General features: G+C 36.4%; 1 protein-coding gene across 1 annotated transcript in view; it reads left to right on the top strand.

The window, feature by feature from the left end:
* The window catches only part of LAMA2 (laminin subunit alpha 2), a 673,037-nt gene that overhangs the window by 445,774 nt on the left and 210,997 nt on the right, over nucleotides 1-16,266 (top strand). The window contains exons 28-29 of the mRNA XM_065931349.1: nucleotides 2,009-2,126; nucleotides 10,682-10,816. Coding sequence (XP_065787421.1) covers nucleotides 2,009-2,126; nucleotides 10,682-10,816 — 253 coding nt within the window. The remainder of the gene's footprint in view (nucleotides 1-2,008; nucleotides 2,127-10,681; nucleotides 10,817-16,266) is intronic.

The raw sequence follows: 16,266 nt of genomic DNA, 5'->3' as shown, positions 1-16,266 counted from the left end.
AATTATATTGTTAATTATTTTAGAATATCAAATATAAATTAGGTGACAGAAGCCAAACAGGTTCACATATTGTAGAAGACAGCAAGTAACCTTGTGAGTGTGCAAATATGTTATTTTGAAAATTGTTCCCTGCTTTAGTAAAAAAGTTTGCTAGTACACAGAACATTTTGTTAGTAGATCTGATAGAAACGATGGTTCCTGCATTTTTCATCATGCTTTCTTCACCTCTCACAGTGATCCCACCTTTCTGCACCTTAAGTCTGCTTTTTCCCATAAGTCCCTTTCTCTTATCACTTTATTTCATATACCTCACTAAATAATATCCTTTGGCTTAGGATTTCCTTTTTAAAAACATTAAAATAAGTAAATACTTCACTTTTTCTAGAGTCAATAAAAACTAGAGTGAACACCTAGTAACGATAAAAACAAAGAAACCAGTGGATCAGCACTTGATTTTGTAAGACAAGGAATTTTGACAAAGATCAGAAGTATGTTTGAGTCTTCCTCTCAACATAGTTAAGACAGAACCCCACTTCTTTATTCAGTTATAAATTTAGACAGTCTCAGAAGCAAAGAGTTTTTTATACATGTGGTTTGAGATTCCAACTTCGTACATGTTAACGCTGAAATTTCCTTTTTTCTTTGCTTTTGTACTCTCTTACAAAAATCTATTTGAAGATCTTAACAACTTTGTTTTTTGGAGTTTGGCTAAATCCTTGATTCAGGCAAAACAGTCTCTCATTCCCCAGGGGAAAAAAAAGATAATGTGTTACAGAAATGTCTATTGATAACACCATTCAGGTTCCATTTGATTTTTAAATACTCACTAGTCTGTTGTGTATGTGTATGTTCCAGAGGAGGGAAGATGATGCTAGTAACTCCTCGGGTTATAGAATACCATGAAATACCAGCTGAGATGATTTCTCAACAACCACCAGGTTACCTTCTTTTTCCTTCAGAGAATGCAGAGTCCTCCTTAAAGGAGGGGAGTTTATTTACATATCACAAATGCTATGTATCTACAAGAAGAGGAGAATGAAATCTGAATTTTAACTGAACATGTGTTTCATAAAGGCTGGCTGGTCTTCAGATCGCAGATTACAATAGGAGCCAAATCAGAATGTGCATTCATAATTCAGTACCAATAAAACCTACCTATGCCTGTTATAAAGTTTATGATTCAAGCTCCTTAAGCTTTTAGAGGTGCCTTTTATTGAAGCAAAACTATTCATTGTCTCATTTAAAAGTTTATTTGCAGAACATTTCATGTTACCGGTTAGTCAGTCATGAAATAGTCTGAGTTTATGGACTGCATATATTTTTAATGTATAATTTCAAATTACTGCAAAAAGTATCAGTATTTTCACTGTGAATAATTTTTTTCAATTACAAGGACCTTTCCACCAATAGGAAAGGTGGGTTAAGTTAGTTGAAGGAAAGACTAATTTGAGAGGTTCTTTATCTTCAGAAAGAGATCAATATTACTATATTATGCTCAAACATTGTTTTCTAGGTGGTTTTCTAAAGTTCTTGAAAGAATGTTCAGAGATTCAAGAGCAAGAAATTGGGACCAGTTGCAAAGTAAAAGCAATTTCACTAGTAATGACAGGAGATTTGCCAACAGAGAATGACCTTGGGTTGTCTGTTTGAAAGAATGAAAATATCTAATTAACTGGCCATGTCTACCTGAAGCTACTCACATTTTTAGAAGCGGAGGGAAAACTCTTTATAATAACTTCTCAACAGGACATCAGACATCTAATTTCCTAAACACTTTATGATTTATGTGAATATTTTGCTAATGTGGAATCTCACACTTTGAAGAAGCCAAAATGCAGGGGTAAGATGTGGAACATAGCGCCCCTAGAATTTAGCAGCTTCAAAACAGTAGAATGAGTTTGTGGTTGTTAACAAAACCTTGGGAAGACCCCTCTTGCAGGATTGAGTGTTTGCTAGGTGAGCTTAATTTACTGGTACTGCCATCTAAGTATTTGCTCGCTATTTCCAGGATTTCTGAAATCTCAATGGAGGTAGCTGAACAAGGACGCATCACAGCAGTGACTCCTCCAGCTCACTTGATAGAAAAATGTGATTGTCCCCCAGGCTATTCTGGCTTTTCCTGTGAGGTAAGCTGGCTCCGACTAACATGCTTAAGCCCGACTTACTTAACCAGCTGAGTGGAAGTACTCCCAGGGCCACCTTTAGTGCAATTGGTTTTACTTTCAGGCATACCCTCAACCTATTTTATTTGATCACAGTATGTGATTTCAGTAAGAAGATGATGTTATTGTTCCCTAGAAGTAGGAATCACAACTCAAGGGAAATGTTTAATAAAAATTAAAAGATTTGTAAAAATATGAAACAGGAAATAATATTTTCTTAAGGCCCATTTACTGCATCTGATCTGTTTGCTTGGCACTTCTTTATGAACAGTTAGAGACATTGAAACTTCAGTGATTATGAGATAAGATTATATTGGGATTTGAGAGAATTTGAGAGATTGTTTTTAAATACAGTATGTCAGAACTTAGGCAATAAATATCAGACTGTTCCCTTTAACATAGGCTTCTCAGAAGGACATATATTGTTCCAACAGTGCCATTCTGCTTCGGTCATTATATTTTTAAAACTGCATTTGTTACTTTCTGAGATATTCATTTGATTATCTTCAGAACTGGTGAATTTTCTAGATTTTTACTGTGTGGTGGTGGTTTAGCTGCTAAGTCATGTTCAGCTCTGGCAATGGACTGTAGCCCACCAGGCTCCTCTGTCCATGGGATTTCCCAGGCAAGAATACTGGAGTGGGCTGCCACGTCCTCTCCAGAGGATCTTCCTGACTCAGAGGTGGAACCTGGGTCTCCTGCATTGCAGGCCAATTCTTTACCAACCGAACCAATTTAACTTTTACAAATATTAAATCTTAATTGTGCTGTACTAAGTCACTTCCATGAAATTAAAAGACTCTTGCTCCTTGGAAGAAAAGCTATGACCAACCTAGACAGCATTTTAAGAAGCAGAGACATTACTTTGCCAACAAAGGCCCATCTAGTCAAAGCTACGGTTTTCTCAGTGGTCATGTATGGATGCGAGAATTGGAGTACAAAGAAAGCTGAGTGCTGAAGAATTGATGCTTTTGAACTGTGGTGTTGGAGAAGACTCTTGAGAGTCCCTTGGACTGCAAGGAGATCCAACCAGTCCATCCTAAAGGAGATCAGTCCTGAATGTTCATTGGAAGGACTGATGCTGAAGCTGAAACTCCACCTGATGTGGAAGTTGACTGCCTGATGTGAAGACCTGACTCCTTGGAAAAGACCCTGATGCTTGGAAAGATTGAAGGCAGGAGGAGAAGGGGATGACAGAGGATGAGATGGTTGGACGGTATCGCCAACTCGATGGACATGGGTTTGAGCAAGCTCTGGGAGTTGGTGAAGGACAGGGAAGCCTGGTGTGCTGTGACTGAACTGAAGTTGCTTCAGTCATGTCCAGCTGTTTGCGACCCTATGCACTGTAGCCTGCCAGGCTCCTCTGTTCATGGAATTCTCCAGGCAAGAACACTGTAGTAGGTTGCCATCTCCTTTTCCAGGGTGATCTTCCCAACCCAGGCATCAAACCCAGGTCTCCTGGGTACTCCTATATTGCAGGCAGATTCGGGGTATGATCTAGGGAAAGGTGGAATTGCTGACAACCTGACCTGGGTTTGAATCTCTACTTCATTATATGCTAAGGCTGAGACCTTGTGCAGCTTATAAACTTGCTTTGGCTTCAGCTGGTAAATACCCAAGACCCTGAGTAAGTTCCCCCACACCCGGTTCCTCCCCTTCAGACCCCTCAATGCAGCAACTGGCTGGCCTGGGAGGGGCCTCCAGGGCTTGCTCCAGTTCTGCAGCAACTGGCTGGCCTGGGAGGGGCCTCCAGGGCTTGCTCCAGTTCTACAGCACAAATTCTTTCCTCTTAGATTGGTTGGTGGCCACCACATACACCAGTTAGATATTTTAACATCTCTCCCTTCTACTGCCCCAAAATCACAGAAAGACTAAATGAACTAGAACTTAAGCACTTATCACAGTGCCTGGTGGAGTCACTATTAGTTAATGTGGTTAATAGTATTATTACTGGAATAAATAGTTATACATCTGTGTATTTATTTTTAAATATAGTGGACCCTTGAACAACTTTGAACTGCCTGGATCCACTTATGTGTGAATTTTTTCAGTAAATATACAATGGGTCCTCCACCCGTTTCCATTCCATGGATCCAACCAACTGCAGTCAAAAATTCCATCCGTGGTTGGTTAAATCCACTAATGCTGAATCCATAGATATGAGAGAGCCGAGTCAGATTTAAGGATCAACAGAGACTCCTGGAACTAATCTCCTGGCAGATAATGAAGAAGGACTCTAATTTTGTATAGCTTTTGTAAATAGGATTTGAGAAGTTCTATTAAGTATGGCTTTCAAGGCAGGTGAAATACAAATTTAAAACAAAGACTATGACTCTCCTGAGAGGTGACATGGTATGATGAAAAGAGAAAGGCATTTTGTTTGGGTGAATCCTCGCTAACTTCTCCAGCTGAACAGGGCATTTGCTTTTTGTTACTGGACTTTGCGGTTTTTTTAACCTGTACAATCATCATGCATATTAATGTAAATGAAAATATACACATAAAATCTCCTTTGTAAATTGAAATGCCATTTCAACTTAGCGATCATCATATGAATTTCACATAGTCAGAAAACCATTTCATAAGAATAACTGTAAATATCTGTGAAATATTTTTGGAATAGATTTTTAGCTCTGTGACTGCCCTGATCTGCAGTATTTATTTGAATGAGCAAATAATCCATCTCCTTATTGTCATAACTCCTTCATACACGTATATACTTTTGCACACACACCAGTAACTATATCCCTGGAATAGGAAATGGCAACCTGCTCCAGTATTCTTGCCTTGAAAATTCCATGGACAGAGGAGCCTGCTGGGCTGCAGACCATAGGGTCACAAACAGTTAGGCGCAACTGAGTGACCGAGCACAATAAGTATGTATATTGTTCTTGAAATCACAGCCCAATACGTGTGAAATATACATACGTACACACAGTGGAGATGTGAAAAAATGACAGAGTGAAAAAGGCACATACAGAATATGCTACCTTTTCAATGAACATGATAAAAGATAAAAGATGGAGAGAATTTGAGATTTTTCTAGACTAAAGGTGGAATTTTATTTATCCCAAGGAATGTTGGCTGCACTGCTGTCTCACTGTGTGACCTTGGTCAATCCCTTGATTGCTATCAGCCTTAGTTATTATATAGTTATCCAATCTGTAAAATTACAGGTTGGGTTTTGTAGTTCCAACATTCTCTGGTTCTACGATTTTATTTTTCTATAAAAGATATTGAGTAAGTAATCAAGATTGACCTTTAGATATCTTGAAGAGAAACTTACTACAGCTATATTTTCTGCATTTATTAAAAGTATACTCTTCCCTTATGAAGAAAATATTAGCAAAGAAGCAAATGATTTTAATGTAATCCACTTTCACTCACACACACACACCCACACCCACATACCCCTTCCATTCCAGATTTTAAATGTTAAAACTCATCTGGTTATAATCAACAGGCTTATTTAAAAGTGTATTCTAAATATAGTATATTATTAATAGTATATTCTAAATATAGTATATTATTATCTAAATATAGTATATTATTAATAGTATATTCTAAATATAGTATATTATTATCTAAATATAGTATATTATTAATAGTATATTCTAAAATGTACTTTCCCATTAATTTTAGGAACTTTCCATCATTATATGAAAATATAAATTAGCTCAAATAAAGCAAATGTTATATGAAAAAAATCAAGAAAAACTAGACATACATACAAACTATGATCTGCATTGGTGACTTACCTATGTCCTGTGAATTTCACTTAAGCTCCTATGAACAGACAATAACTACAGTAATATCTTTAGTGGCAAGATTAGGGGATAAAGACCAATCTCTTATAATAAGGTACCTGAGGTTTTCTCCACAACACATTGCCTCTAATCCATTATGCATCTTGTTTATAATTCATCTTGATTTAAAAGTATAATTACTCAGGCATAAAATCTCATCATCAAAGCAAGAACCAAGGACAAGTTTAAAATAATACATTCCATTCTAGTAACATATGCTTTGGGTCATAAATACACAAAGCAATTCCTTTACAATATTTTCACCAAATGTAAGGTATTCTAGAGACATCTGCATTTGCAAGCTACTCAGTTCATGTTTTTATACAGAAATGTGGTTGCAAGTAAACAAAATTAAGTGTTAGTTACCATGGTAAATACAGCCAGTTGTGAGGACCTAGCATTGTCTATTACCTGTAGGATTATAATACTATAGCTCTGTTCATTGAAAATGTCAGTTCTAGAAATGATTACTTTTTATAATTTATCATTAGAAGTAGAGACTGGATTACCTTTAGATATCAAATAAAAGACACAATTTCCTCATCACATTTGCTGTTGTGGGAGCCATTTAGATTACCATACTTTACCTAAGCTGCTCCTCACTATTATCTCAGTTAGCATTGTTTTCTCACCTGACCTAATCTCAGGTTAGGGTCTATGCAGAAACTGAAACTATTCAGCATTGAATATGTGGTTCTCTGCAATGAGATCATGGAAATCAGATATTCACAGATGATCTCTTGATGATGCTTTGTTCATTTCCTCTTCTTTCCCCTTCCATCATGTTTTAATAGTGCTTCTGACTCATGGTTGAATGGTTAGTATATACTGGATCATCTCCCAGAAACTGTCAGGTGACTGCCAAAAATAATTTTTTAATTCCTCAATGTATACCTATTACCAGCTCATAAAACTCAAAAGACAAAATAGTAAGGCTAGACTGTTCTTCTTATACATGCATACTTCTGGGGATGTCCTTTACCACTTTAATTGTACATGGAAGACCCAAAGACTCTTTTCATGGTCATTAAATATTAAGGAACATGGTATGGGTAAGTGGCATACATTGTGTGTTTCCCAATGCAGCAAAGAACAATTACCGTTGCCTTTTTTTTTTTTTTTTTTGGTATATTCTCGATGACTGTATCTAAAAAGTTACCTGGAATAGAAAAAACTCATATTGATTTATTAAATTTCAAGTGCTACGCACACACATCATCTCATTTAATCCTCACAGCAACCCTGTTAAAAGACACACACACAGCTGACTGTTTATTGCGTGCTTACTATACCCTTCACAGTGTTAATGCATTCCCTAATATACTTACACCAACATTGAGTGTATTGTGATTCTCATTTTATGGGTGAGGAAATGAAAGCCCAGGCAGGTTAGGAAACATGCCCTTTATCATACAGTGAGAAGACAGTGAACAGCTATTTGAACCTGGCTCAAAAAACCTAGATATATGAATATGTGTGTGCATTCTAAAGTCACTTCAGTCATGTCCAACTTTTTGTGACCCTATGGACTATAGCCTGCCAGGCTTCTCTGTCCATTGGATTCTCCAGACAAGAATACTGGAGGGGGTTGTCATGTCCTCCTCCAGGGGATCTTCCCAATCCAAGGATCGAACCCACATCTCTTATGTCTCCTGCATTGGCAGGCAGGTTCTTAGCACTAGCATCACCTGGGATGCCCCAGATACATTAATACTCAGCCACTAAGTTCTGCAACATCCTTACATTCCAGGTGAGGAAACTTCAGTCGACAGTGTTCAAAATCTGTACAAGTCATCTGTAGTTAAGTGGTGGAACAGGAAGTAAACCCAGGGTTGTCTGACTGTAAAACCTGCAAAGATACAAGAGAGTGTTTTTACTAGCAACAGCACAAGTGTCTATTTTTATTATTAAACTCTGAGGAGGATGGAGGGGTGTTGTGTAACCTCACACCTGGAGCGTGTTGGCTTTCTGCTCCCTTTGTATCACGTTCCCTTTTTTCCTCCCTCCCACATTTTTGTACAGTTCAGTTCTAACATTTTGGTGGGATACCATATTATGAAGACAGACATGGAAGAAGAGCAGGAGAAAATTGAGCTCTGAATAATTTCTGCACAACAGAAGAAGAGAACTTGGGGAAAATTTGAGTTAGGAAAAAAATAAGGGGGGGGGGTAGTATTAGGACCATGTTTATTTACTTGCCTTTCAATAATTCTTTATTTTGTTCCAGAAAGGATTTTTAAACAGGACTTTAAAAAGTAGCTGTTATCTTTCCTCTTTTATTCCCAACTCAAACATAATGATTCTCATGAATTTTGCCCTAGTTGACTGAGAAGAAAAACATCTGATTTTAAAAAACATCCTCAGCAATGTGAAAAACAGAAAAAAATAAATACAAATAAGATCCACAAGAGTAGGAGATTAAAGAGGAATAAATGCATTTACATTCCTTTACAAAGTGTTTTAAATTTCCCTTGTATTGTGAAGTAGTCTTTTTTTGTTGTTGTTAACTCTTAGAAATTTGATCTATAAAGACACACAATTAATCTGGAGTGTTAGAACTATAGAAACTTAAGATATCAACTGAGTTAATAAATATGCTCATTTGTGGGATGAGGAAACCACATCTCAATGACACCAAGTGATTTGCCTGTATCCCTCAGGCAAAACAAACTTGGAAAATCAAGGCTTCTATATTCAATGATGTCACACTGCCAGAGTCTGTATGCCCTTCAAAGACACACACTTACAGCAGAGAGTGAGGAGTGTGCCAGTGATTCTCAATCCTGGCTGCTTATTAGACCCTCCTGTGAGTTTTACAACTGACGCTGGCCCAGCTTTCCACCAATTATATGAGAATCTCTGGGGGCAGAGCCAGGTATCAGTAAAAAGCTAAAGTTAAAGCTCCTCAGACGATCCTGTGTGCAGCCAGGGTTGAGAATCACAGAGACAGGCCTAGAAGCTTCCACACCGAGCTTGAGTTGAAGCCCAGACTTGTACTCCCCCTGGGGTGCTTTTCTACTTTGTTCTGCTCTTTCTAGAGAAGAGTCACAGCAATAGAGAAATTGGGTGGATTACAGTAAATGTCACCTGCCAGGGCTGCTTTAGATTTCAGTCCATAACATTGAGTTGCATATGATTCCTCAATGAAAATGACCATCTCTTAATGTTATTCTTCTTGCAAGACTTGTTTTAAACTTCTGTTTGATTTAAAAAATAGAGCTAGGAACTCTCAATTTGTGTGTTTTTTAAAGACACCCCCCCCAAGAAAATATACCCGTAAAATAACAGTAATTATGTAGGTATCCAAGGATGAAATCTATACAAAGAAAATCCAATTTTATTCTACAGTCAGCATGCACCAGAGTTGGAACAACCTACACTGTGTAACATTTTTAAATACACCTTAGATTGTTACCTCAATTGTGCTTAAATGAATTCCTGAGTCATAATTTCCAGACCTTACTTGGTAACAATAGCAAAAATGAACCTTGATTTTGAATAGTATGAATAAACTTATTCAAGTATCTGATTTTTCCACCGTAAGAAAAATAGAACTCCAAATATTTTGAATACTATTCCTGGTTTTATCAGCTTGCTCAAATTCAGGACATTATTATATCTCATTAGAATTTCCTACAGGCCGAGATAAAAGCAGAGAGAATCTTAAGTGCTTAATTGAAGTACTCTCAAATTATCCAAATCAAAACAAACAAGAGAATGCAGATTATTGACCTATTGATCATTTTCTTTTTCTAAGGAACCTCTACCTACTCCACCCTGGTTTGGTTCTTTTGGTCCAGAACCAAAAGAATGCAAAGGCATTAAGAAGTTCTTCCTATGGAAAAAAGTTGACATGGATAACATCCCTTCATAATCTTTAGTGGAATCTGAAAAACTAGCTCCTACCTCTTACTCATAAATCAACAATGGCTGATAAATGCAGCAGCTTTGCATACTAAGAGATCTGAGCCCAGAACACAGGACTGTTCTCATTTCCTCTTCAGAGCGATGGGCTTTCTTCCAAAAAGCCAGTGATGTTTCTTGATAAATTTACATAATAAACCCGAATGAAGATGGAAGCCTTGATTTTGCGTATGTCAGCTTTGTTAGCAGTTTCCTGTTTGCTCTCAGATTTTTATTGCAAGATGAAAAAAACTACATCAAGAAAAGATACATTTTATCGGTGGCCTAATATTCCCAAGACATGTAAAGCTCTCATTATTTTGAATTTCTTACTTTTATAGTCTTTAAATTATACCTATATAAATAATGCAACCGCAATACTTTTTATTTATTTAATTTTTTGCTGAGTCTCATTGAACTCATCAAGCTACCCATCAAGCACAGTGGAGACAACTTTTAGGCTGTCAAGGACATTGGGATTCTCTCTTTAGTCCATATGACAATTTTATTTAAAAACAAACTTCTTCCTCAAGAAAAAAGACTATGTGAAGTTTGTTCAGGCTGAGTGGTATTTGCAAATGACAACTTTCCTTTGCTAACATCTGATAGCACAGATGCTGCCTGTATACTTGATGGACCAGGCAGAAATACACATTAGGAATCAAAAGTGACATTCACTGTTTGTAAGTGGTGTTGCCTTTACCACTGATGGGACGAAAAATATCTTTCTTTTTAACTGCTGAAGAACCCAAGTTTTGCTAAAGAAAGCTTTCTAAGTTGGCTCTCCTAATTGGCTCCGTTTTCTTTCAGACATGCATGCCAGGATTTTATCGGCTGCGTTCTGAGCCAGGTGGCCGTACCCCTGGACCAAGCCTGGGAACCTGTGTACCCTGTCAGTGTCATGGACATAGCAACCTGTGTGACCCTGAAACCTCCATATGCCAGGTACTCACCTGAGCCTTTCTTGAATAAAGCCCATGTTCTTGTTTCTCCTTACACATATTCATAAACTGAGTGCAGAGATCAGCTAACCTGCAGGGAACTTAATTGTATACGTATGTGTGTGAGTGTGTGTGTGTAAGAAACATTTGAAGAAAAGACAACATACTATGCATTTTTAAAAATAATTTAAAAATTATAACTGGAAAAATCACTGCTCATGTCAAGAAATAGTGCATTAGTACCAACAGCATCTTAGACAAGTACCAGAATCACAAGGGGTTTTTTTTTCTGATTATAATTAAAAATAAACTCTTTGTAAGAAATTCAGAAATTATAGAAAAGTATTAAGGAAAAGAAGTCATCTAAAATTTAAGATAGACATTTAATATTTTATGTGTTTCCCACCAATTTTATGTATTTGCTTATAAAGAAGATTTATATGATACCATAGGTGTAATTTTAGGTCCTGTGTTTTTTTAAAATGTACATTTCACGAGCATATTATGTTGCTAGTCTTTATAATCTTTACACTCTTTGATTTGATATCCCATAATTTAACTATTTTTAAAGAATTTTTAACTGCTCTTTTTTTTTTTTTTTAATTGTTGTGATATTCCTGCTAAACCCCATTTTCTCATCCGTGGAACAGTCAGAGCTATGGAGAAATTCAAGTTTTCTGTGTCACTTGGGGCCCCCAAAATCTAATCCCCACACAGCTCTGGGTGTCTCAGCCGAACTCCTTCACCACCTCTCCTAGCCTTCTGAAACCCCCATGGAGCCTTGTGGAACTCATGACCAGAAATAAGCAAAATCCCTAAAAGTCTCCCTCTTCCCTTGATTTCCTCTTCATTTGCTCAAAGTGAGATGTGGTTTTCCAGCACACTGCTCCCCCAGCTGCGCTCTCCAGTGAAAGCCACTGTTTTTTCTCACAGTCTTCATTCCCCTGACCCTGAAGGTGGGGCCACTTTCATATCACCCTGTCTCCTCTGTAATAGCCCCCAGCTTTGATTCTCACATCTCCACTGATTTGCCCACTCTACCTGCTTGTTGAAACCATCTTCTAACCCTCGAGTCACCCACCACATTCCTAGAAGATTTTTCATTTGCATCATTGCCATTCACTGTAGCACCACTTCTGGCATAATTCCTGCTGATTCCGACGTCCATAAAATGAACTCTTCCACGCCCTTAACTTTAGTGTCTTGTCCTCACTCCACGAGCCTTTCCAAGGACTTGTCATTATCAGGAACTGAGAGCCTCTATAGTCTCAAGGTAAACTATCCTCTCCTTTGACTGGGGATGGCTCCCCACTCCATTATTCTGCCCTGGAGAATTCCATGGACTATATAGTCCATGGAGTCGCAAAGAGTTGAACATGACTGAGCGACTTCACTTTTCATTTCTTAATACTTCAGTGTCAACATTTTTAGTCTCATCATTGACATTCACATCTTTTATCATTCCTTTTGTCTCCCATGCCATCACTTTCTTAACCAACTTAATATCCATGACCCTTCTTTATTATCGCTGCTTTGTAATGTTCATTTCTCTTATTACTACTCATTTACTAGCATTTACTCAGTGAATTCTAATTCTGGCTAAATCCTACTCCTCGAATGCCTGTGCATTCTAAGCTGAATGTGGCTATTGAAAAACACATGATTATGCTGACTAGTCTCACCATAATTTCACCATCACTGACTTCAAATGGAACCTCTCTGCTGCAATTCCACCATGCCATATCTCTCCAGTCCAGCATCTTGATCACTTTCCTGGATGATAATTTGATACCTTCTCTTCCCTCTTCAAGCTTCAAACCCTTCCCAGACCCATTTCCGTCTTTACTTTCGGTTGATGGCCTTGCTTCTTCTTATTTCACTGGAAATTAGAAGCAATCAGAAGAGAACTAACCCAAGCTCCCACTAACACATGCACCTATTTTTTCTGCATCTGTATGCAATTACTGTGATTCTTCCATGAGTTTGGATAAACTGTTCTTGTTTCTAGAAAAAACCGAGTGTGCCACGTATGCCCTCTCCCCCACTCTGTCCACCGTTATTCTCCTCTCCCTTCTGAATCACATTTTGATTCTTCTATCTAGAAAATCAATCAATCAATCAATCTCTCTTGATTCCACTTTCCCTCTTGACTTGTACTACTTCATTCATCTCCTTTAACATGGAAAAGAGTTTATACTCCATCTACAATTTCTCTCCTACCATTCCCCCTTGAACTACTAACATCAGGCTTTCCCTCTACCACTTACCAACAATTAGTGTTCAGGCCTTCATTGTACTTGATTTATCAGCAGTGTTTGCTATGCTGAATCACCCATTCCTCTTGAAGCTTTTCTTCAGTTTAATTTTCTGGACATGATTATTCTCGGTAAAGTCTGCTCTTTGATAGTTTTCTTTGCTGTTTTCTCCTCATTACCTGAAATCAATATATTGATATTCCTAGGACTGAATCCTTGGAGCAGTTTGCTTCTCTAACAATATTCATTCTCATGGTTATCTCCCCCAGGCAATGACTTTAAACATCTATACTGAGATTGCATAGTATTTACCATTATTTCTATGATTGCATTTTAGATTCAACTTTTTAATCTTTCCAGAATTTATTACAATGTGGGGAGATAATTTTTCTTCAAATATGTTTAAAGAAACATTTACTTAATAATATTTCCTTTTCTCCCTGACACATCATGGTGTCTGAATATACACGTATTTCTTTTGCTCATGTTAAGATATGTTTTAAAGAGCATCTTTTCTTTTCTCCTTACATTTTAGTTCTTATTATAATGCCCTGATTACCTTCATTTTATGGTAAATTATAAATTCTAGTAAAGCAAGGCCCTTTGCTACACTTCTTTTTCTAATTTTCTTAGCTTGTTGTACTTATAAATTCTTTCAAATGACAGTTTGATTTACTATTTCCTCTCTTCCCCAAAAAATAGTACTAGAATTTTTATTTGAATTGTGTTAAGCTATTCATAAACAATCATCATCTTTACACTATTGAATTATCCTCCCTAAACCGAAGAATATGATACTCTTCACTTTCAAACATTTTATGTCTCATAGTTTTTTTTAGTATTACCTATATGGACTATGCATTTCTTATGTTAAAATTATTGCCATGTATCTTACATTTTCTTCTTAATGGTAAGCATTACATTTTTTTGTTTCAATGTATTTATTAACTGGACATTACTGGTAAATATTGACAAAATAGATTTTTTGCATGTTTTTTATTTTTTTTTATTTTTTTTTTGCATGTTTTTTAATATCCAACCACTTTCTTTCTAGCTCTAGACATTTCTTAGTTGATTCAGTTATTTTTATATTTACAATATTTTCAAAAACCTATATATGTGTCTTCCTTGCCAGAGCTATCTCTCATATAATAATTTCATAGTTCTGCTTTGATTAAGTCTCAAAAAAATGTTATATAGGAGGGTGGTCAGCTTCCTATCTTGTTAATGATTTTAATAAGAATGACTCATCTTTTATCACAAAGTACAATTCTGGTGATTAGTTTAAGGTAAAAGTTTTCATCCTATTAAGACAACGTTTTATTCCTAACTTCTTAAAGGTTATCTTCTTTCAACCAAGGCAGAATATGGAAATTTATAACATGCTTATTTGTGAGGACTAGAGTGGAGGTGAAGATACTAACCATCCTTGAATTCTTGAAATAATTGTCATTTGGTTTAAGGGTAATATTTTTTTCCAACCTCTGGCTTGTAAAATTCAATAGATAATTTCAGAGGAGGTGGTTAACATAACATACATTCTTAAGTGAAAATTAAATGCATTTTTCTTTCTTATGCTATCTTCACTGGAAATTATAATAGTAATGTCACTCCATGTGATGCTGGGAAAGATTGAGGGCAGGAGGAGAAGGCGGGCAACAGAGGATAAGGTAGTTGGCTAGCTTCACTGACTCAATGGGCATGAGTGTGAGCAAACTCCAGAAGACAGTCAAGGACAGAGAAGCCTGGTGTCTTGCAGTTCATAGGGTCGCAAAGAATCAGACACAACTTAGCGACTGAACAACAATGAATAATTTAGAAATCCTCATAAAAATTATGGTTTAATTTCATTTTTATTTCAGATAAAAATTGTTGTATTTATACTGTCTGTACTCTTTTGACCAACTGGTTACTATAACTATTTTTGTGCCAACAATTCTTACTATAGCTCGATTTTCTGAGATATCCCTATGTGAAATAAAAATAAATGCATAGGTGCATCAGACATGCACAGCTAGTATAAATTATTGTGCTCTGAATTTTTATATTTTCCTTCAGGGAGCTTACAGCTTTTGGGTTTAGGCAACTTTGTTCATTTTTGAAACAGCTTCATGAGGCAAGTAGGAAATAACTATGATTACTCCAATGCTATAACTGAAGCAACTGAAGCATACTTATTTCTTTATTATTTTTACTGTGTTTCCCAGTTAAATATCATATCCACTACACAGTGCAATGTCCTCTATGTTGGCATGGTGGTTATAAACATGACTCTGTGGTCAGACTGCCTTGATTCAAATTATGGCTTTATCCATTATGGTCTGTGTAAGCTTAGTCAACTTATTTAAACTCAATGGTGTCTTAATTTCCTCATTTATAAAATGAAGATAATAATAGTACTGAATCATAGAGTTTTTCTATGGATTCAATGAAATGCTAGATAAAAGGCTTAGAACATGTTGGCACATGATAAGCTCTATAGTAGAAGTGATAGCTATAATGATTAATGATAATAAAGATGATAATTACCATACATATTATCCACCATTTATAGTTGAAGAACCGATCAGATGATAATTAATCAAAAATTACTGTAAAAAGCAATGCTATATCTAGTGCTATGCTAGATTTTCTCTTATCTTGTTTTTTCTTTTCCTTTATTCCTTTCTTCAAAAATAAAGAGTAGAAAAAAGTATAGAAATTTTCACAAGCTAAGTATTTGAACTGTAAAATAAAACTCACATCACTTTGTAATTACTCTTAATAATTCTTAATGACACAAGAGAACTGTTGCTTCTTCGTAGATGCTAATAAATCCTACACATAGGCATAGTATTACCAATATCGAAGTTACAATTGCTTCTTAAGGAAAATTTTCTTCAAAATGAAGTAGTAAAAACTACAAGATATTGAACCTCATGCCAGAAGGGGGAGAAGAGGTAGGTGAATTAATACTAATCCACACACACACACACAATCATAAAAATAGATGAGATAGAGTTTTAAGAGTTTATATAACACACATCTATAGCTTTGTCTCTTTATACACAATATATTCTCATTTAATAGTCACTACACCTATAGTCGATATTGGGCTTCCCAGGTGCCACTAGTGGTAAAGAACCCACCTGCCGGTGCAGGAAACATAAGAAACAGTGGTTTGATCCCTGGGTTGGGAAGATCCCCTGGAGGAGGAAAT

Source organism: Muntiacus reevesi, chromosome 3, assembly GCF_963930625.1.
Source record: "Muntiacus reevesi chromosome 3, mMunRee1.1, whole genome shotgun sequence".
Lineage (NCBI taxonomy): Eukaryota > Metazoa > Chordata > Mammalia > Artiodactyla > Cervidae > Muntiacus > Muntiacus reevesi.
Note: the sequence above shows the minus strand (reverse complement) of the source record. Positions and strands in the feature narration are given on the sequence as shown.